This window comes from Leptonotus elevatus, chromosome 7 (assembly GCF_054856555.1).
Source record: "Leptonotus elevatus isolate MCC_2025b chromosome 7, RoL_Lele_1.0, whole genome shotgun sequence".
NCBI classification, from domain to species: domain Eukaryota; kingdom Metazoa; phylum Chordata; class Actinopteri; order Syngnathiformes; family Syngnathidae; genus Leptonotus; species Leptonotus elevatus.
The window spans coordinates 26671348-26692089 of NC_141245.1; the positions used below are offsets into that span (position 1 = coordinate 26671348).

General features: G+C 50.6%; 3 protein-coding genes across 4 annotated transcripts; all 3 read right to left on the bottom strand.

Moving 5' to 3' along the window:
• Positions 1 to 523: 523 nt before the first annotated feature.
• Positions 524 to 3486, bottom strand: rpl35a (ribosomal protein L35a). Its single transcript, XM_086080020.1, has 5 exons — positions 3390 to 3486; positions 2686 to 2724; positions 2091 to 2243; positions 819 to 963; positions 524 to 613 (listed from the first exon to the last, which is right to left on the bottom strand). The coding sequence occupies exons 2-5, from the start codon at positions 2694 to 2696 to the stop codon at positions 590 to 592; spliced, it is 333 nt and encodes a 110-aa protein (XP_085936146.1). The 5' UTR covers positions 2697 to 2724; positions 3390 to 3486; the 3' UTR covers positions 524 to 589.
• Positions 3487 to 4562: 1076 nt separating this feature from the next.
• On the bottom strand, positions 4563 to 16225 carry lrch3 (leucine-rich repeats and calponin homology (CH) domain containing 3). Of its 2 annotated transcripts, none has more exons than XM_086079998.1 (20): positions 15689 to 16225; positions 14178 to 14322; positions 13975 to 14101; positions 13782 to 13887; positions 12677 to 12813; positions 12013 to 12122; positions 11346 to 11439; positions 10202 to 10310; positions 9941 to 10122; positions 9580 to 9638; positions 9453 to 9498; positions 9281 to 9382; positions 8920 to 8952; positions 8774 to 8827; positions 8517 to 8547; positions 8336 to 8437; positions 8176 to 8264; positions 7442 to 7579; positions 7296 to 7373; positions 4563 to 6087 (listed from the first exon to the last, which is right to left on the bottom strand). In XM_086079998.1, exons 1-20 carry the CDS (start codon positions 15960 to 15962, stop codon positions 5932 to 5934), a joined length of 2172 nt encoding a protein of 723 aa, XP_085936124.1. In that variant the 5' UTR covers positions 15963 to 16225; the 3' UTR covers positions 4563 to 5931. The 2 variants fall into 2 exon arrangements, with proteins under 2 accessions (XP_085936124.1, XP_085936125.1); XM_086079999.1 differs by having other exon boundaries at positions 5938 to 6891.
• A 1040-nt stretch (positions 16226 to 17265) lies between these two features.
• On the bottom strand, positions 17266 to 20422 carry LOC147171748 (uncharacterized). The gene is made up of 2 exons (XM_086080014.1): positions 19735 to 20422; positions 17266 to 19091 (listed from the first exon to the last, which is right to left on the bottom strand). The coding sequence occupies exon 2, from the start codon at positions 18765 to 18767 to the stop codon at positions 17586 to 17588; it is 1182 nt and encodes a 393-aa protein (XP_085936140.1). The 5' UTR covers positions 18768 to 19091; positions 19735 to 20422; the 3' UTR covers positions 17266 to 17585.
• Between the last annotated feature and the right edge of the window lie 320 nt (positions 20423 to 20742).

Consider the following 20742-nt stretch of genomic DNA (forward strand, 5'->3'; position numbering starts at 1 on the left):
AAAGCTCATGTCAGGTTAGCAACCAACATGCTAATGACTGAGAGGCTTTCAAATTCAACGACGCACTTGCGCTCTTTCACCTCACGATGGCGCCACAGGACTTCAGGAAGGCGCAAATCGCCAACGTCTCACGTCATGTTCAATACATTTTCGTCTTTAAACACGTGACACGCATATTCCTTTAGTGTATTATTTCTTAATTTCCCTTCGTTTAACTCTTTCCACTGGATTCCAGTAAGATTTGTGAATTGTGATTAGTCTTCCGTGTCAATGTCATCAATTGTTTGCAAGCATTTACATACTTTGAGATGTTTTTAAACGACATCTTACTGGTGTGCCAGTTTTTTTTTCAGGATTTTTTTTTTTTGAATCAACTTAAGTTTCCTCCTTTTGATGAATTTCTGCTCACAACTTAACTTTAACTGAGTGCAGCAGGATCCCAATCAAAATGTGAAGAAATGAAGCTGAAAACGATGGCAAGAACTTGGCAAGCGTTTGATTGCGCAACAAAAGCAGACAGGAATGCGTCGAGCATCTCAACTTTTATTGTTTATTTACAAACAACAAGCTTGTGGGGCGGCCATGTCGCTCACACTCGGGAAGGGTACAACATCTGAGGAGAAAAAACAAAAAAAAGGGCAAATCAGACACTGGCAGGCGGCGAGACGGTGAAATGCGGACAGCGGGTCCAATTCATTTTGCCAGGCCGTGTTTTCCGTCCGGCACCGAAGCAAGCAAACCGACCCGTCGTGAGCAAAAGGGCCCAACGGGGACGGAAAGCCTCATCGGTGGCCGTCGGGACGGCGACGCGCTCGTACCACTCGTATGCGATGTCCCATGGCTTTGGCGGGCAGGTTGCTGGTGAACTTTGCCCTCACCATCCCGCTGTTGCCGTGGGCGCGCATCACCTTGCCCCAGATCACGCGCGTCTTGTTGGGCTTGCCGCCAGGCGTCACCGTGTTCCTGACACGACACACACGCACGCACGCACGTCAGTACACGACACACACGCAGAAACCGTTTTGGGGATTTGTGCTGACGTTTGTGGCCGAATTTGAAAGGTCAGCCACTCGTCAACCTTTCTGTGACTCTCCCAGTCCGTTGCCGCAAGTCGGTCGTGTTGCCGCAAGTCGCTCGTGTTGCCGCAAGTCGTCTTCATCCTCGCCTCGCACTTCGCATTGGATTTTGCCGTGAAGCCAAAACGGTTCTATATGGACGACGAATTTGGGAACAAGCTCGCTCCTCTGCCGCCATGCCTCGCGCTAGCTTGTTTGTGGCAAACGCGGGGTGCGACGAGGTGCGTGCGGTACTTGGCCACACCGATTGGCTGTCAAATAGGGGCAGGCTGCATGGCGGTCTTTCTCAGCCAGCGGCAGAAAATGAGCCGACGGTCAAATTGTGCTGAAATGCTTTACGTCGCGATCCGACGATTCCACAGAAATGAGAGACCGTGAGCCCCGCCCACATTTCGTCACTCCATCCAATATGGTCATATGGCCCACCCCTATTGCAGAGGACCGCCCCAGAGTGACGGCTGCAGGATTTTCAAAAAGATTCTTATTGGCCGAAGCTCAAAAGTATGAATGACGTCCACGCAAACGAGCAGGAAAAAAAGAAAGAAGCGTCAGCGCAGATGTTCAAGTTGTCACTTGGCGGCAAACCGAGTGCTACAAACGTCATTGGACGTTAAATCGGCTTTTGCTTCTTCATCTCACGATGTCGCCTCTTACAACTTAAATTGATCAAGAAGTTCAAACTTTTACGATGCGTTTGTGGACTTGAAAATCTCAAGTTCAACAAATGCCAAAGGACCAAAACGGAAAAAAAATAAGTCTTGGAAAAGCGACCAATGTTCTTTGCCGTTTTAAGCATGAAGGCACCAAAAAAGGATTCATTTCACTCGTGAGATTTTCAAAATGCAATCAATTTCAAAAATATATATTATATCACATTTGGAATCGCCATTGGCCTCCAAAATTGGCCAGAATGTCATCGGCAGCTTATACGGAAGAGACTGGAAGAGTCACAGAAAGGCACCCCCGCTGTCCCCAACTTCTTTAAGAAGGAAGGAAGGAAGGAAGACATCTGACTTTTTGGCCTTGTAGACGTAAGCGCATCGTTTTCCCAGATAGAAGTCGACCTCGCCGCGACTGTAACATCCTTCCAGCTTGAGCAGCGCCGTGTGCTCGCGCTGGTTCCGCAGGCCGCGCTTGTAGCCCGTAAAGATGGCCTTGCTCCACAGCCTGCACGGAGACAGACACGGACGGTCATTGAATCACAATTCATTTTCTGCACTGTCAATTTAAAACAATGTCCTGTTTTACAATTCAAGTATGGAAATTGAACCATTTTTTTCTGTCCCATTCAGCGATTGACAAATACAGTTTTTAACAATTTAGCGGCGGGCCAGCTTTGTACCAGGACTCAGTAGCCACTCCCAAGTACAACGCTGCATGAATTTGGAAAAGCGGGTGATGGGAACACCGCGAGCAAAGTTGGGTGAGTTGCCGGTCGCAACAAAATCAATCTTTTTAAATAGGCAACATCATAACCCAGGCAGGCCAACACAAAATATGATTTCCAAAAAGAGGCCATTGCAACAGAGCGCCGCACACATCGTCACTTTTAGGAAGTCGTGCTTTATTGCTAGCTTAACTATAAAGCAACTACAACAATCAGCCTTACCTTCCTGGCATCTTCGCTTTTCTTTCTTGGAGAGCTCACCTGCGCGCACGCACGCACACACACACAGGAAATCAAAAAGTTAGACAGTGAAATATGCCATACTGTTGTAGTTCCATTGTGCAATGCAACTTTTGGATAAAGGTGTAACAAAACATCCCTCACAAAACATCCATGTACAGTACACGATCCAATGATCGTTAAAAGGAACTTCAATTAAGAGCAAAAACGCGATCAGGCAAACGTTTACTATCCAGCACGTGATCCCATCAGCACATCTTCCGTACTTCGGATTTCTCTTTAATGTCGATGTTGTTAACAGTTGTCTGCGTCGGTTTAACACATGTCACGAGTCCAAAGTGTCCCGAACTGCTGGTGTCAATACAGACTCGATGAGAGGAAATCACGAGCTGGAACGCTCACACGCTCCCGTTCCAGGATATGGTGACCGGCGGCCGTCAGGCCAAAGCCGACTTTGAGCCTCTGAGCTCGGCGAAAACCTCACCAGAGCAGCCGGCGGGCGGAGGTAGCCGCAGCTGGCTAGCATTTAGCAGACGAATCCGAGTTCAATCTCGGCCATCATCAGGTCCACAAAAGAGCCAAGTACGCACATAACGCGAAGACGACATGACGACGAGCAGCGAGCACAAATTACGCACATTTATTTCATATTTTTCGACATTTTGTCGACATGATGAGATTCTTACCTGCTCTGCTAGCGCAAAGATGGCGAAAAAGACCGCACGAAAAGAATGCTGGGAAATTGTTGCGTACATGGGTGGCCGCGGCGCGCCTGATCAAAAATAGGCACGTTTGGATTTACTCGTCTCGACCGTACGTGCAGGCAATCTGCAGTCCTTTTTTAAATCTAGTCTAGTTGAGGTTTTCGTCTGACAAAATGTTGCCTGTTTTAGAGGAAGACACATTTATTCCAAATACATCTGAAACATCTTTTTTTTTAAATTTGAAAGTCTGTTTTTGTTTGCTTTAACGTTTCGATATATATCTTTTTTAAATTACATTCGGAAGTTTCGTCTCAGAAATCGCGCTATTTTTTGTAATTTTTTTTTACCAAAACACTATTTTGATTTAAATATTTCTTTGCACCCAGTTTCTTTACCCCCCCCCCCCCCCATTTCAATGACATGTTTGTGTTTAACTTCAAATTGTTTAAATCCTAGTATTAACTTCAGCCTTTCAACAGGAAATATTCTCAAATATCAGATTATCACAATTCGCAAACATAGCTACACTGGAAAACATTCAATGATCAACATTTTTAGTTTTTTTATATGACGGATGTTAACATACAAATCCTGCAAGTCATAATCACTTTGTGCATTTTCTAAATTCTGCACTGTCAATTTGAAATAATGTCCTGTTCTTAAACAAATTAAAATAATCCATAGCTGTCATTACCGTCCTAAATCTTTCTTTTGTCATTTCAATGGCAGTTTTTCTTTTGGGGTGGTTTGCAAGTTTGGATGTCTTCAAAAAGGACTAAAGTTTGATGCAAGTTGTGTTTGTGGCTCAGGGGAAGAGCCAGTCGTTCAAAAGGTCCGCTGTTCCATTCCCATTCTCCCAAGTCATGTGTCTTTGTGTCCTTGGGCAAGACATCACACACATGACCTCAAGTGTCACTCACACAGGTGCGAATGTCTTGTGGTGGTGGGAGGGGCCGTAGGCGCGCACTGGCATCCACGCTTCCGTCAGTCTGCCCCACTATGTACTTAGTTTACCGCCACCACAGTGTCCATGTGTGAGTACGTGAATAATGTATCCATGGTCACGCGTCTTGAGTGGCCAAAAAAAGCGCTCATGGAAAATCTCACGCATCATTATTATTAAATTGTAAACATGATCAAACATATACAAGGATGTTCCAATTCCAATATTTATTTGACAGACAGTCGTGTTCTAATGACTTGTTTTTTTTACAGCAAGAGACAAAAGAGTGGAAACGTGTCAAACACTTTTGGATAAAAAATACAATTGGAATTTTCTGACCGTTGCCGTGGTAACCAACTCTCCCCTCAACTCTTTGTAGCCTGAGAGGATGATGCAACTCATTTGCAACATGTAAAACGCGTGTAGGCACAAAGACCACACGCCATTTCGTTACTCCATTTCTTTATATACACAACTACGCACACTTTGTATTTACACAACACATTTGTACACAAACAGGCAGACGGCGCAGCCTCATCAATCAAACGTCCCAGAATGCAGCAGGGGGGCCGACGTGATCATGTGGGGAACATTAAAAGTGAATAAGATGAGAACGAAAGAAACAAGGTGCAACATGAGACACAAAAAATGTGACGGGGACAAAAAAACAAGCCAACGTATCATCCGCATCTTTACGATAGCATAGTTAGCATTGCACGTGTTAGCTAGCGCGCTCGCACAGGCCAATTGCGTACGTTTTGGTTTTGTTTTCACATTAGCGGAGGTCATAACAACATGGCAAAGTTCATCGCACAGATGTCAAGACATTAAACATCAAAACTTCAGAATGCTTCGCCACTTGTTTTTGCTTACGCTAATTACTAATCGACAGAAGCGCATTGCTGCCAAACATTCAATATATAACGTGATAAAGGTCACGTTTTAATGACGACAAATTTCATGTCAAAATGTGATCCTTTTTGTGGTATCATCAATTTCACGTGAAAAGCTATCACAAAACATTACAAGTTAAAACGCGATAACGTGTTATAACATGAAACGTATCACATTTTAACAGTCAGGCCACAAAGTCCTTTTAGTGTCTTAGAAATCAAAGTTACTTGCTATGCTGCTCTTCTAGAATACTGTCAAACAAACAAAACATCTAATAAATAAGGCCAAGTGTTGACTTATTGAAAAAAACAAAGACACGTATTTACACAGGTCGCCACCGGTGACCCGTACCGAAAGGAAAAAGAAGTGCTTGGTTTAGCTAAATATCAAGTCCGACATTACACACGGCAGCAACACGCTTCGGTACTCATAGAAGGAAGAACATCAACAAAACATTTCTTTCTTTCATTATTAGCAGTAACGAGGTCAACGATTGGAGCTTCGGTCATGTTTTGTCAGTCGTGTGACGTCATGTCAGTCATGTCGCGCGCGCGCGCACACACACAAAAGTACACATGGCATTGTCGGTGGGCTGCTGATATGCTAACGCTATTGCAAACAGGTGCATCAAGATGGCGGATCTTCACGTGTTGCGCTCTTGACACGCGCACGGCGACAACATGCCAACTACATGCCGAGCGAGGCTCCGGATGAGGACGCGGTCATCGTGGCGGCGGCGATGCCGTGCCTGGGAGGGGCCAAGTGGAGAAGCGCGCTGACGGTGGCGGCCACCTGGGGGAGCCCTTGTTCCTCCAGGATGTGAAGCGGAAGACACAAGTCGCTCTGGACACGCACACGCACGCACGCACGCACAACATGGAGGAGGGAAGGCCAAAAAGAAAACAAGGCAAAGATGGGTCAACACAAATGAAATGAAGCAAACACAAAAAAGGACAAACAAGGATGGGCGGGATCTTGGGATCGACCACACGGAGGCGCTCTTGACTGGTGCCGCAAATGTGGCGCGTGGCCGTATTCAGGCCGCCTGCCACGACCGCTCATGGGGTGAGTGACGTCCGGCCAAATGGGATTGACTGGCGACCGGTCCACTTGTGTGCACAGCAACGCAGCACGCATTCCAGGTGCTTACGAGTTTCGCTTGTCGCTTATTTTGAGCAACAAGGGAAGCCCCGCCCCCCCCCCGCTGCAATCGCTCATGACGTGCAACATTTGGCTATCAGGAGGAAGATCAACATTTGTTTGCTACTCATTTGCCGACATCGACTTGAAGGAGGCTTCGAAGCCGCAGGATGTCCCGTAAGGAACGGCCCAGACCCCCAAACACCGATTGGTCCGCCGCCGCCAATTGTCCGAGACGAGGCACGCAGCTGAAAGGGGGCGTGTCGTCCGGACCTGCGTTTCCATCCGTGGAAATGGCCGTCATGTCGCGTGATGTCACGCACGAGTATCGGAGCGCAACTCTTGCTTGCGGCCCGACCGGCCCGAGCGGACCGAGCGCCGAGACCGTTCTCTTTGGGCTTAGGCCAAAAGCGGCTTCACGTTGGAGCGTTCCTTTCCACACGCGCGACGTGACGATAGGAAGGCGAGCAATCGGGTCACGAAAACACAGAGTGAGCGCAGGCGCTTCTGAGTGCGTGACAAGCAAAAGGAAGGCGGGAGACGAGAAGACAAGAAAAAGACAAACTTGTTAGTAGAAAGGAAGCAAGTGAGGAAAGATGACATCATCATGTTGGAATGTGCTTGTAAATACATTTGCAACTACGTTCGAACACATTCGCCGCTCAAGCATGTTGCGTCGACGCTGGAAGTTGCAGCAAAATTCAAACCAATCACCTTCAAGTTGTTAGCAATCGATTCACAAACCGAGACGATCCACAAATGTCAAAACCGCAAACCGTCTCAAGCTCCTTGAAATAAGATTATTCATAAAGACTTGCTTACGTCATTTCTGGACTTTTGTATTCATCGATGTCATGCTCGATCCCAAGCGTGATCATAATAATCCTCCATCTCGCGGCAATTTCTGTTACCTGAGCGACGCCCATCCTGCGACACGCCTCCAGGAAGTTCTCCACGTTCCTCCGACACTTGGCCATCGTCAGTTTGGGCTGAGGACACACGGCGGACGGTTGTCATGGCGACCGGCGGAGACATCGCAAGCGGCCGACGCACTCACCACAGCGGGGGAGGGCACGTGGATGCTGGGGACCGATCGCGGCCGCACGTGATTGGCCAGGTGGCACAAGACCACGCCGTCCGTCAGCGCCGCCCCCAGGTCGCCAGGCAACGACACCTTCAGCCGGCCCTCGATGTTCTGCCAAACACAAAAATGACGACGAGTGAGCGGCGACCCGTCTCCCACGCGACTGGACTTTTGCTTCATTTTGCCGGACGAGCGTTGTGGGATGACGGAACGCAACAGACTCAATCGAAGCGGCTCCCCTCATGAACGCGCCGACATCCGGAAGAAGTGGCCCGCCTCCCTTGAAGGAGACGGACGTGTGCAAAACAAAGGGAGGGCAAAACGTCCACGACGTCATCCGCACGTGGGACCCGCCATTTGGAGAGTTTCGCACCCTCCGCCGAGTATGTGTGCCAAGTTACAGCCACTACTGAAACATTTTCAATAGGGATACACGAGTATCCATGCCAGGTATCGGGCCTTATTTCAAGGATTTTCAATCGAGTACCACAAATGAGAAATAAGAAGAGAACATTGATATTCATTTGATGCCATTTTGAAATTGGGATTTACTGGGCCATCCCAAAAAAACTCAAATGAAGATGCGCCCGTTTACACGCTGAGCTCACGTGCGCCTGTCCATGAAAAGACAACGGACGTCCGCTCACGCTCAGCCCCCCCCGACCCCCCCCCCCCCCTTCACGTGTATAAACAAACATTTAGGCGACCTTCCTGAGCTGCTCCACCAGCTGGTTGTCATGTCCAATGGCGGCGGGCGCCACTTCCTGCGGGTGCGGAGGGGAGGCGGCAGCGTCCCCTAGAGGACAAAAAGACGCAAGTCAAGCTGGACACGCGACAAACGGCAAACGGCAAACGGCACTCGCTCACCTCTCCTCTTTTCTTCTCGTTGGCTGAGCCGATACAGGAAGCTCTCGGGGCGTACGCCGCGACAGGGAGCGCCGTCCCCCGAGGAGGCGTGACCGGGAATGGCTGGCGATACAAAGTAGGCGGAGTCAATGCGAGCGTTGAAGCTGTGACAAAAGGCATCGGGTGGGCGGTCCCTTCTTACCGCTTGGCGAAAGGCCGCCTCGCTCTTCGCCCTGCGGACACAAGCGCGCATGTTAGCATTAGCGGCGGGAAGCTTGCTGCGCTTTCATTTTTTTGTCCAGTCACAAAAGACAAAATGAAATTACAATCAAATAAGAAAGTGGATGTTGGCGTACGTCAGCCATCCGTGGTTTTGCTCCGGAGCGCTTGACAGGATTGTCAAGCGCTCGCTGCGTTCTTTCAAGTTGCAAATTCAGTGAAGGTGCGAACCGTTCTTACCATGAAGAGGGCGGAGTCGTCTGTGTGGGTCGAGCGTCTGAAGGGGTACATGTTCTACACACGCACACGCACACACACACGCACAGGCATCAAATTGACACACACACACAGTGGGAGTGCTGGAAGAAAAGTGTGGGCGTGGCTACCTTGCCGTCGTCCGGACTGGACTTGTTTGGACTCTGCAAAGGAAACAAAGGCACGCACACGCACGACTTTCAGGTGTTGGAAGCCGCAATCGGGTCACAGCAAAGGCCAAGTGGGCGCGACGCTGCAAAATTGCTTTTCCCGCTTTATTTCTTTGGCCGTTCAATTCAAGCACAAGCGAAGCTTGAAAACGGCATTTTTCCCACAAATGTCCCGCCCACAATTAACTTGGATCAATTTCCAGATGTTAAAGAAATTGAGTGGCACCTTGACATGACTTTCATTTGCTTTCTGACCACTTAAGACATTTTCTTTCTCATTTTGGATGTGATGAAAAGCCGGCGCGTGATTGGCTACTGGTACCTTGGCGTCTCTCTGCAGGGGGCGTGTCTTGTGTCTCTCCTCGTCGTACCTGAGGGCGGCCAGCTGAGCCTCTCGCCTCATCTTCTCCACGCCCGCGCCTCTCTGAGCGACACACGCACATGAGGTCACGCAGAGGTCACGCGCAGGTCAACAACGGTTGACGCGACCTCACCTGAACCTGGCTGCTAGGTGGCGCTGTAGCCCCGTCCGGCGCGCTCCTGACACACACGCACGCACACACACGAAACCCATGGCGGTAAACGTCAACGTGACGACAAGGCGGACGTGAGCGCGCGTACCTGCTCTGTCTCGCTCGCGAGTCGTCCGCTCTGCATGAGCCGACTTTGCCTGGAGAATTCTGGACAAGCAAACAAACGATGGAAACTCGTGAAAAACCAAAGTCACGAAATAAATCAAGCAGACATAAAAAGAGAGGAAAAACAAAAAGGAAATGATGAAAAAACGAATCTTGAAAATCAAACAAGTAACAGAACAAAAAGAAAATGAAAAACAAAAGCGTATGAAAGCGTGAAAGTAAAGAAAACACACAAAAGATGACGTTGACGTGGACAAAGTGGCGCTTTTGCCTTCTGCCAGCTCAACAGTAGGGGGCGCTGTAAACGGCAGCTAATATTGGTGAAGCCGCGGTGACCAAAGTACCGTATGGCTGATGCGTCTCTCGATGTAGGCCATGAACTGCGAGCTGAGGCTGGCCCGTTCCCCCGCCGCTCGCTCTCCTCCCGCCGCTCGCTCTCCTCCCGCCGCTCGCTCTCCTCCCGCCGCGCCCTTCGCCTCCTCCTCTTCCTCCTCGCCGTCGATGAACTCCATCTGCTCCAGCTCATCTGCACCAACGCACGCAGCAACCATGTGACTTCCCGCTACGCCTGCTTGCCTCCGCCAAGCTCAACAAAGTGTGCTCACGTGTCCCGTTGGCCAGCAGGGGGGGCCCCGCCGCCGCCGCCCCCGCCGCCGCCGCTCGCTTCAACTCTTTGTGGACGTCCAGCACACGAGCAGGAACCTCGGAGAGCTCCTTGTTCAACACGCACAACACGCACGCACATCAGGATGTCATTAATCTATCAAGTCCACCAATGATTGATCCCACATCCCGATTGCAAACAAAATGATATCTATTGATGATGTGTCTGATAATGATATCGATTTGTCAAAATGATACACAGTCATGGAAAAAAATGATTAGCGCTTCTTGTTCATTTTCAAGCGTTATCATGCGACTCACAGACAGAAACCAAAAGACGTTTTTTGGTCAAGTCCACCGCCATGAGAACTTTTTGGGTTCCTATTGCGAGCACGTGACTGGACAAAATGGCTGCATCCGTTTTGTTGTTGGGAATAAAACAAACAAACGGAAGCAACGAAGGATGTCCCGATCACACTTTTTTGGACCCGAGTCACCACCTCATTTTGAGGTCGGCCGATTACGAGTCCCGATCCGATACCTCTGCATTTTATGAAGGAGATTTTATAATTTTTTTTAAAACAAAACGACCCCAACACCTTTTATATGACGAGTGGATCGTGGTTAAACGACGCTAAGTAAATCATTGAAAGCTTTCCACATTAAAGTGTTATAATGACGCATAATCATCTACTCGTAAATAACTCTGCGGCATTTCCTTGTTCAGCCTCGCCGCTCGATGGCATTAATAGTGTCATCGTAGGAAAGTGACGCACAGCGAGTGTGGGAAAAACGACGTGTCAGTCTGCGCCACCGCCAAACTCCAGATTGAATAAAAAGTTATGGGAAAAATAACCTCGTATATTTATTCGAGTCCCGATCGGGAGACAACGTCCGATTCCGATCGAGTCAGCAAACACGTGATCGGGCCCGATTTCCGATCACGTGATCGGGCCGGGACATCCTTAGAAGCAACAAGGCCGCTCCAATCCTTTTTTCACATCCATCCTGATGATGTCACACATCTATCAAGTGGCGCCACATGATGACATCACAACGCAGCACGCAAACCAAATCATTAGCGTGATGCTTTTCTTATACGTGTCAGATTGCGTGTGCGTGCGTGCGTGCGTGCGAGAGTCTAACCTCATTTCCTGACCATCTTTTGTCTCCACTGTCCACACTGTTGAAGCCCGAATCCAACGCGCCGTAGGTCCGACTGGGACACGGCTCATCAACACTAACACGCGCACACACAAATGAGGCTGTTATTTGCAAGACCCACAGGAAGTCATGTGTGACGCACGGGTTTATATCACATCATGGGGACCATTTTCTGGGTTTTTACTATCATTGTGGGGACCACCAAAAGGTCCAAAGCTCTTTTTGAGGGTCAAAACTTGGTTTTCGAGTTGAGGTTTGAATTGGGTTCGGGTTGGGTTTTTGAAAAGGGGTTAGGGTAAGGCAGTCACTTTTAAAGGGATATTTGGGGGTCGTGGACATGAATGGCGTCCTCACCTAAAGCACCGACGGCGTCCTGTTACCCGGGACCTGGACGGATTTGGTCGAGACGAAAGTCGTCCGGCAAGTTGGGCCGGGTCACAAAAATAAAGCCTTTTTCTTCTAAAAACAATTTGTGTTCAAAAGTTTGCTGTGCGGCGCTCTGCATATGCGGCTGACACGCAAACGGATTCATGTCTAAAAAGCCGAACTATCGCTTTAAGGTTCGGGTCGAGGAAATGCATTGTGTCCACGAGATGTCCCCACTAGAAATATAAACCCGTGCGTGCGTGCACAGGTGATGAGTTCGGACCAGGAGCCGAAGTTCAAAGTTCGTCTGTCGTATTCTGGGAGGTCAGGGGTCGTCTTGCTGGCTTCCATGTTGAGGAACTTGAAGATGTGAACTTTGCCCTTGATGCAAATCTGCACAAGACAAGATTATTGACGACGATTATTGATTGGCAACTTTTGGACATGAGCGAGCGAGCACTCGCAGGAAGGTCGCTTCCTGCGAGTGCTCAACGCCGTTTGGAAAAATCAGCTGCTTGTAATATTGTCATTGCATTCTTTTCAAGGTCTTGTTGCCGTGTCAGCGACATCACGCATGTCACGTTCGCGCATCCATCAAATACGCTGTACTCCGACTTGCGTCCCAAACGTACGTCGCCGTTCCGATTGGGCTCCGTTCGCCGACGCGATGACGTCACCATAAAAGCGCGTGTTGAAGCACGTCGGCGGCTTTGTCGCGTTTCAAATGCGTGACGTGCAGAGCGAGCGCGTTCAACTCAAACGGGAGCCAATTGCAACACTCGGAACCTTTTCAAACGCACTTCCTGGCCATACGAAGAAGGACGCCGTTGACTTCCTGAACAGCGTTTCCCGTTCGGCGCTCATGTCCAGACATTTGCCATTTTGAAAGGAGCTCAAATTGCCCCGTTGTTCAAACGTGTTCTTTTCCCGTCCTGCGGGTGGCGTACCTGCGCAGGTGGCGTGTGTAGCGGGTTGTTGTCGAGCACCATGGCGTGCAGCTGCGCCAGGCGCGTGTAGCACAGCGGGATGGACGTCACCTTGTTGCACGAGAAGTCCAGGCGCACCAGCGGCAGCTCGGCCAGCTCTGGAAACACGCACACACATCCGCCCGCGCTCATGCGGCGTCACGCAAACACACAATAAGGAACGCAACCAAAAAAGCGTTTTGTTGACTGAAATCAGGCCCAGAAATCGGAAAGTTACAAATAAATGGTGGCTTTTCCCGGCTGGGGGGCTTCACAACAGGCGATGGCGATGGCGGCCATCTTTTGCCAACTTCGGGCCCCACAAAGTCTTTGAGAGCGACGAAGTGCGAAAGAAATCAACACCGCTTGAAAGCGTCCATCAAAAGGCGAAAACATTTTTCCCGCTGCCAAAGACGTGACGTGACGTTTTTCTTTGGTGGCATCCATTTGTCAAATATGGCTGCCGTCCGACCGGGCTAACTCCAACCCGAAAAATTCCGATGATTAAAACGGAGTTTGAGAAAATCTCAAGTGAAATCACGTATTGTAACACACGAGGGCTGAACGATTATGGAAAATAATCATCGCGATTTCCCCCCCAAAAATGGCGATTGCGATTTCATGTGCAATTTTTTAAGCTCCTTTTCAACGCATTTTTGATGACAGGATCAAATGAAGCCATTATATCAGCGTTTTTTACGATGACCATTTCAACATACCCCACTTTTCATGTTGTAAACTGCACTTTTTAAAACACGACACATGTTCAAAACATAAAACTTAGCGATGTAAAGTCACACATGCTCAAGTGAAGGCAAAGTTAAATACGCGCGACACTACGGCAGCCGAAAAGTGCGACCTCACAACGGCAAAGTGTTGTTTTAAAATCAAGACCAAACCGATCCGACATGTTTGACACGCAGCCCAAAAAAACTCAGCAAAATGACGTGCGCTTCTGGCGCCGGTTGCAGCGGTGCCGTTCCTGCTCCCCCTCCCCCTCTTTCTCTCCTTCCGTTTCAACGGGCATTGAAATGGCCGCCTTTCACGACGGCGTAATCGCAATTAACGGTTGAGCCCGATGACACACCTGCAGGAAGGGCGACCAGGTGGTTCCTCCTGATGTTGAGGTCTCGGAGCGCCTGCAGCTGGCCAACCTGAGGAGGCAGCGTCCTGATCTCGTTACAGCTGACATCCTGCAGGGAGGCGGTACTGATCAACGGTCCCGGCGCGCCAGAGACGGTCCCGCGCGGACGGACGGACGGGCGTCGGCGCCGACTCACCAGCTCCGTCAGATGCCTCAGCTGGCCCACTTCTTGAGGCAGCGCCACCAGTTTGTTGTTGCACGCGATCAGAACCTTCAGCGGGAGGCTGCACAGAACCACCGGCAACGCCGACAGCTGGTTGCGGCTGATGGGGGCGCGCGGCGGCGGTGAGAGACAGACGGACAGACAGCGAGGGCTGTGTGCGTGCGTGCGTGCGTTACCTGAGGTTCAGGTAGGTGAGGGCCTGCAGGTTGATCATGTGATCAGGCAGAGATCTCAAACAGTTCTGGTAGACGTTCAAACTCTCCAGAGACACCAGCAGGCACACCTCCACCGGAAGATCGGACAGGCGGTTCCGAGACAAGTCTGCGTCAGCACGCACACACACACACACGCACGCGCACGCGCACGCGCACACACACACACACACACACACACACACACACACACACACACACACACACACACACACACACACACACACACACACACACACACACACACACACACACACACACACACACACACACACACACACACACACACACACACACACACACTTAGGTGTGCAGCACGAGCACATGAACAAGGTTATCTTTCGGACATGATGTCATCGTCTTGTGTCATGTGATGTTCCAAGAACAAACTTTGTGGTCGGTTGGTAGTAGAGCAAGAAAACTTGTGACTGGCTGAAAATAGAATCCCACGTCGAGTGCGTGCGGTTGCCCAATAATACAAAATCAATTGAACGCTGATGCAATTATTTGGATGCATTTTAAAGCTTCATACATTCAGTCAAATCCAAATATTAGGACGTGAGGTGCAGTTCTTTTTTCTCAACTCGGGCTCGCCATCTTCAAAGTCAACCCTGTCATATCTGTGATGTTGAAAGTGGCGGTGTTGAGTGACGCGGCGGTCAGTCAATGCGAATGCGACGTTAGCCGTCTGTAAACTGGCTGCAGGTGCAACGATTAATCCGTGGATTGGCAAGTAATGCATGAGCAAAGAATTCATCAATATTTGGATGATCAATTAATTGTTTAGAGTAGCGACGGGCGAGTACTGGCTGATACCTGCCTGGTTCCAATGTATCGAGTACTGGTGACGGCGGCCGATACCAGCCACCGATACCAAGGTGGCCTTTTGTGGCCGTTTAACTCTCAGAAACCACTGTATGACTTTTGTTTTAAACGCTAGATCCGCTTTGATCTGTAAGTTGGACGCTGTTGAAATCATTTTTGTAAACACGTTTCAGATTGTTCCGAGGTTTGAAACAAGGCAATACATGTGAATATGTACTTCCGGTGGTTTGCAGCAGAGCCACGGCAAACATTTACAATCGTTGTTGTTCAAAGTCGATTGAGCCACTTGAGCTTAAGTCAAGAGTTTGACGTCCCCGATGAAACGCGCCAGTCGAAGCCTTAGCAGGATGCTAACGCGGCGGGCTAACGCGCTAGCATCAGCAAAGTTGTCAAGAGTGTCCTCGAAAGTGTCCGAAAGTTGACAAAAGTTGGCCTTGTCGCCTAAACGCAACAAAGACGACAGCGACCAAACGTCTCCGAACGGTCCGACTTGGACCCGGGACCGTTGGACTGAATGTGGTTCGCTGGTGGCGGCTCGAGCAACATGTTGTTGTCACTTGGAAGTTGCCGAGACTCCCGACTCGCTCGCAAGCGTCACCAAAAGTGCCGCTCGGGGAATATTCGGACGGCGTCGACTGAGCGGGACTCACCGGCCCGGGTGGTGTCGGTCAGGTCGTGGTTGGCGGCGCCGCGGGGGAACTCCTTGAGCTTCCTGCCGCTGAGGTTCAGACACCCGGTGGCCGAGGCTTCGTCCAGAGCCCGCTCCAGAGAACGGTTCCACGGCACCGGGCCCGCCGCCGACGACGCCAGGCCGTTGTTACCGGCCACGAGGACGCCGCCCGCGCCGGTACCGCCGCCTGCTCCAACCGCGAAGCCGAGTCCGGTGTTGTCCGCCGCAGAGCCCAACAACACCGAGGCCGCCATTACACTGCGGTTGGTTGCTTAGCTCGCTGCGCTAATGCTATTGCTAACACTCCCACCCTAACCTTTGGAGATAGTCGTGCGCATGCGCACAACGCGGTCCTGCGTCGTGACGGGACAGACTGATCACTGATCTGGCAGAAGCTTCGGTGCCATTTCTGAAGCGCGTATCGATTTTGAATTTGGTGTGTGTGTGGAAACTTTCATCGAGACGATCTGAAGAAGCGCGTATCGAGGCATTCCAGGAAATGACGTCACCCATGACGTGCGACACTTCACGGGTTCAGGAAGTGGTTGGACTTTGTTTTGCAGTTTCGCACCGCATTTAAAGCGCGATGCTTGTCCGCAAAAGTTGCCATTCAGTGGGTGTTTTGAGTGTCGCAAATTTGCCCGAATCACGATTGTATTTTTGTATCTATTTTTGCCGTGGAGGCTGCTTAAAAAAAGGGCAACGCTGCAACAAGTGACTGACACGTGTTACTTTGAAATTTGACGTCATTTCCATTGCATAGTGAAGTGCTTGTTGTGCGCTTTACACCAGCAATGCGATTTGTTAACCACGCATCTATCATAACTATCAGTACTCATAAACACAATCCATCGGCACAGTCCACGTGACCTCACTTTTCATGCAATCAATGCCTCACGATTGGCTGTTCTATTTCTTACAGGATGACTCATTTTCATCCTGCCATTATCCACATAAAAAGCAATTAACTGCATGAGTGTAACACACAAAGTCAAATATGTTGCCCTTTTTTAGCACACGTACAGTTCAGCAACTTAAAAAATACCCAAATTACGAGTATATAAAACAAATATTACTGAATTATGAATACAATTAGGCAAAGTAGTTTAAAGTTTCCAATTACAAGATCACATTTAATCTGCTATGTGGAGTGGAATTGCTATTTTTGTCATTTTTAGTATTATGTGTATGAAAGGATTGTTTTCTTCTTCTCTCAACTCGTGGAATCAAAATGTGTGGGTGGGGGGGCCAAACCATAGGCGGGAAAGTCACGTGACATCACCCTTGCAGGCCTCAGAGGAGGTTTTGGCCAATTGTGATTTCTTTCTCTCGACAACATGCAGAAAGACTCGAAGAAGGTCGTATGACTTCATGTCAGATCCGCAAACAATGAGCTGGTTTGTCCACTGATGTTGATTTGGGGACAAATATTCACCCAAAATATTTAAAGGAATGCAAAAAAAAAAAAAATCTAATTCATCAAAGAATGAATGTAAATACACTTCAATCAATCCCAAAACAATGAAAATGATGTTGAGTAATTCCTCTGACAAAAAGTGTCCTTTTTGAAGTGACATTTATTGGAAATGAAAGGTCAGACAAAAGCATGATTGAAATGTTGCCGAGTTGCTGCGACGCGGCAACTCCTGACGTTCGTCAATCATCGGCACTCTCAACATTTGGCCGCAAGCCAACAAGAGCCACTTGATTTCCCATCACATGAGCTCAACACGCCAATGGCTGTGACTCCGCCCACTCCGACTTCTTCCATGCTCGGGAACGCCCACAAGTATTTCTCATCTGATTTGCGCCGCCGAGTCCTCGCGCCAAACCTGGACCCGCTTCCCGAAGCCAAACGCCAGGCGTCAATCCGCCGTTTAGGGGTAGGCGCGACGGAGAGCACAAGCGGCGCCCCGAGGCGGGCCCGCGGCCGAACTGTCCATCGAGTCCACCGCGGGATCCGGAAAGCCGGCCGCCGCAAAGTCCCGCCCCCCGAGGAAGTCCAAGTCCGATGCCATCTTGGAGTGTCCGGGAAGAATTTCTTTGCTCAATCGGTACTTGGCTCCTACCACGCGGCCCGCCTGGAAGCCCGTCGGCACCTGGCTCGCGCCCCACGGCGAGTTGGCGCGATCGGCGTAAGGGCCGGGGGGGCCCGCGGGAGACGGTGGCTTGCAGAGGTAGCCGAGGGTCCGGGCGGGGAAGGCGTGCTCCGTCGCGCGGTCCAAGCGGATGCTCTTGCAGGGGCGGACCCCCTCGGGAGGCTGGGTCCAAACACACTGCCGATGGACCTGGACGGCATCCGGGGGGAAAGCGGCCATCGGCGGGCCGAGCTGCGACCGGACAGCGGCGCCGGGGGGCGGAGACGCGAGTGCGTCGGGGGGTCCCGGCGCGCACACCCGGGAGCTGGCGTTAATGAGCAGGTTCCGACTGATGGGGCTGGGGTTGGCGATCTGGCCCTCGCACACGGAAGTGGCGCCCGCCCCGGCGCGGGCCTGACACAATTGGCTGATCTGGTGCACGATGCTGCTCAGGTCGCCGCCCCCCCGCTGCTGCAAGCTGCCGGCCATGGACAGCGGGATGGTGGAGGTAGAGACCGTTACGTTGGGAGGCGCGTCCGAGTCCGGGAGCTTGCGGGGTCCGTAAGCCCCCGGAGGGGCCTGCTGGAGGCCACCGGACACAACTCCCGGAGTCTGGAGACCGCCGGGTACGGTCTGGGGGTGCGGTGGATGAAGACCAGCGGGTACGGCGCCTGGCATCTGGCGGTGGGCTGGCTGGAGACCGCCGGCCACGGTTCGCCGAGGATGGAGACCATCTGCTACGGCTCCCAGCGTTAGGGAGCGGGGCAGCTGGATTCCGCTGGACGCGGCGTCCGAGGTCCGGGTGAGGGTCTGTGAGCCTACGAGGTCCTGACCACACAGCGGCAGAGCATCAAATGGACGATGCTGTTGCAGCGGCTCGTGGGTGAGTTTTCGGTTCGGCAGCGGCGGCCCGTGATTCTGGCACGAAGGGGCGGATCCAGTCAGGTCATGCGGGTGAAACGGCGCCTCGTACGGGTCCATGGCGGTCTCGGTTGGAGAGCGACTCTTCAGCGAGGCCGGCGGAGACGGCCAAAAGACCGCCACCCTGTCGGCGTGGCTGATGTTCTTGCTCTGCACAACGTTGGCGCTGTCGGAATAGCTGGCGATGTTGAGCTGCTCGTCAGTTGGCGAGTGTTTTAGCAAACGTGCCACTAAACTCGTCTCAGGATACGCCTTGGCGCTGCGGGTTCACATTTCTCCTAACAGGTGTCGATCAGGCGCCAGACCAAACCAGGTCCAATCCTCCAAGGCCGAGAAGTGCACCGGCGCGTCAACGCTTGGTGATCCGCTGCTGCAGCTCCTCACCTGAAAGTGGGCAGCATGCACGTCAACAACACGGCGGCCATGTTGCAAGACTGCTCTTTTTCTCCATTTTACATGCAGGAAAGCCTGGTGGGCCGTCGGGCTAATAATACGCAGGGAGGGGCTTAAGTATCTTTTACTTTAGTAGTAGTTGACTTTTAGCACCAACAATTGAATTTAAGGGGAAATCGTAGAATTTTTAATAGTGGTTTCAATGTCAATCAAAAATGATCAGCATTGTTTCCATAATTGTCCAGACTAAAGCGAACAGCACATTTGAACAAGGAGCCGAGTTTCCGAACGGTTGGTGTGAAGCAGTGGAGTTATTTCCCAACGCAGCCTTTGTCTTCGTGCTCGGATTCGACCCCGGTCCTCGGGAGCTCGACCCAGCCGGTTTCCCATGTCTCCCTCAATCAACACAGGTGATTCAAACGATCAGCTCGTCGGCAAGCTTTGCACGAAGCCTGATAACGATCCTCACCCGTGTTGGCTGAGAGCGACGTGGAAAACAGGCTGGATGGGGGTCCCCGAGGTCCAGGGTTGAGAACCACTGTGCGAGGATACAGCTAGCTAGGCTAGTGCTAGCCACCAGCTAACGAGAGTGACAAACGGGCGGCGTCAAGAGAGTCGAGTGTTTGCTACTTACGCTCCTCGATTCTAGCGACGTGACGCGCTCATCTCGCGGAGGGACGACGACGACATCCTCGACTTGAGCCGAATCGGCGACAAAATGACCGCTGCTCGCCTGCTCGCTTGAGGCCCTGCCGTGCTCAGTTGCTCACTTGTCGTGTGGCGCTCACCACGCATGCGCAAGAGGAAGGTCCACTCCCACCTCAACGACCAGTCGCCCGCGGAGAATGCCTGAGTAATAATCAGCGTCGCCACCCAAAAAGCAAAAATGTCATATGACATTCATCTCGTCCGAACACATGACGGCCACCGGCGTAATTTGGTGGTGACAAGCAATCATTTATAAAGCGACCCATTCACGAACGGAAAGCGACGACTCGATATGCAGTCTGACACCTGCAGCCCGATGTACTACGTCACGTAGCGGCCATGTTGGCAAGGGCGACGTTCCCCCCAAAGGCAATACGACGACACGGAAATTAAAATAAAATACAAATTTAAGAACAAATAAGAGGACGTTGAAATTATTGTACGTCGTGAGTTGCTCAATTATCAATCGGCTCTTACTTTTAGTCAACACCCAAGCTTGCGCTGTCGATGGAAAAATACAAAAATAAAACGTCAAGTATTTTGCTGTTAAAATATGACCGGTATTCCCAGTCGCCTTGTTGTAATTGCACGCCATTGTTCGCAACCGTCACTTTGTTGACGTTTTTCCTACCGTTCACTCCGATGTATGGAATTCGTTGACGACTTTGCCCCTCCTAGCCGAGCCGAGCCTCGCCTCGCCTCGCTCGCCGTAGGTACGCATCTTAAAAAAGACCTCCCTAGCGCCGCATAACAAATTCGCGTTTTATTCACTTTTCTTTGCAAAAATATTGCCTGTTTTTGTTTTCTTACAGATTGAAAATTTAGAATAAAAAATATATAAACGCTTAAAAGCACAAAACTGTTTATAGCCAGATTCATACTAATACAGAAAAACAGCACAAATAAACAATATTCACTAAACACAAAAAAAACC

Coding starts and splice junctions, on each gene's coding strand:
- rpl35a (XM_086080020.1), bottom strand. Junction 964..2,090: donor TACGTCTACAAGGCCAAAAA/GTCAGATGTCTT, acceptor GTGTCGTGTCAG/GAACACGGTGACGCCTGGCG. Junction 614..818: donor TGGGACATCGCATACGAGTG/GTACGAGCGCGT, acceptor TTTTCTCCTCAG/ATGTTGTACCCTTCCCGAGT.
- LOC147171748 (XM_086080014.1), bottom strand. CDS start 18,767: ATGGACCCGTACGAGGCGCCGTTTCACCCGCATGACCTGACTGGATCC.
- lrch3 (XM_086079998.1), bottom strand. CDS start 15,962: ATGGCGGCCTCGGTGTTGTTGGGCTCTGCGGCGGACAACACCGGACTC. Junction 10,311..11,345: donor AAAGATGGTCAGGAAATGAG/GTTAGACTCTCG, acceptor GTGTTGAACAAG/GAGCTCTCCGAGGTTCCTGC. Junction 8,438..8,516: donor AGGCGGCCTTTCGCCAAGCG/GTAAGAAGGGAC, acceptor TTGTATCGCCAG/CCATTCCCGGTCACGCCTCC.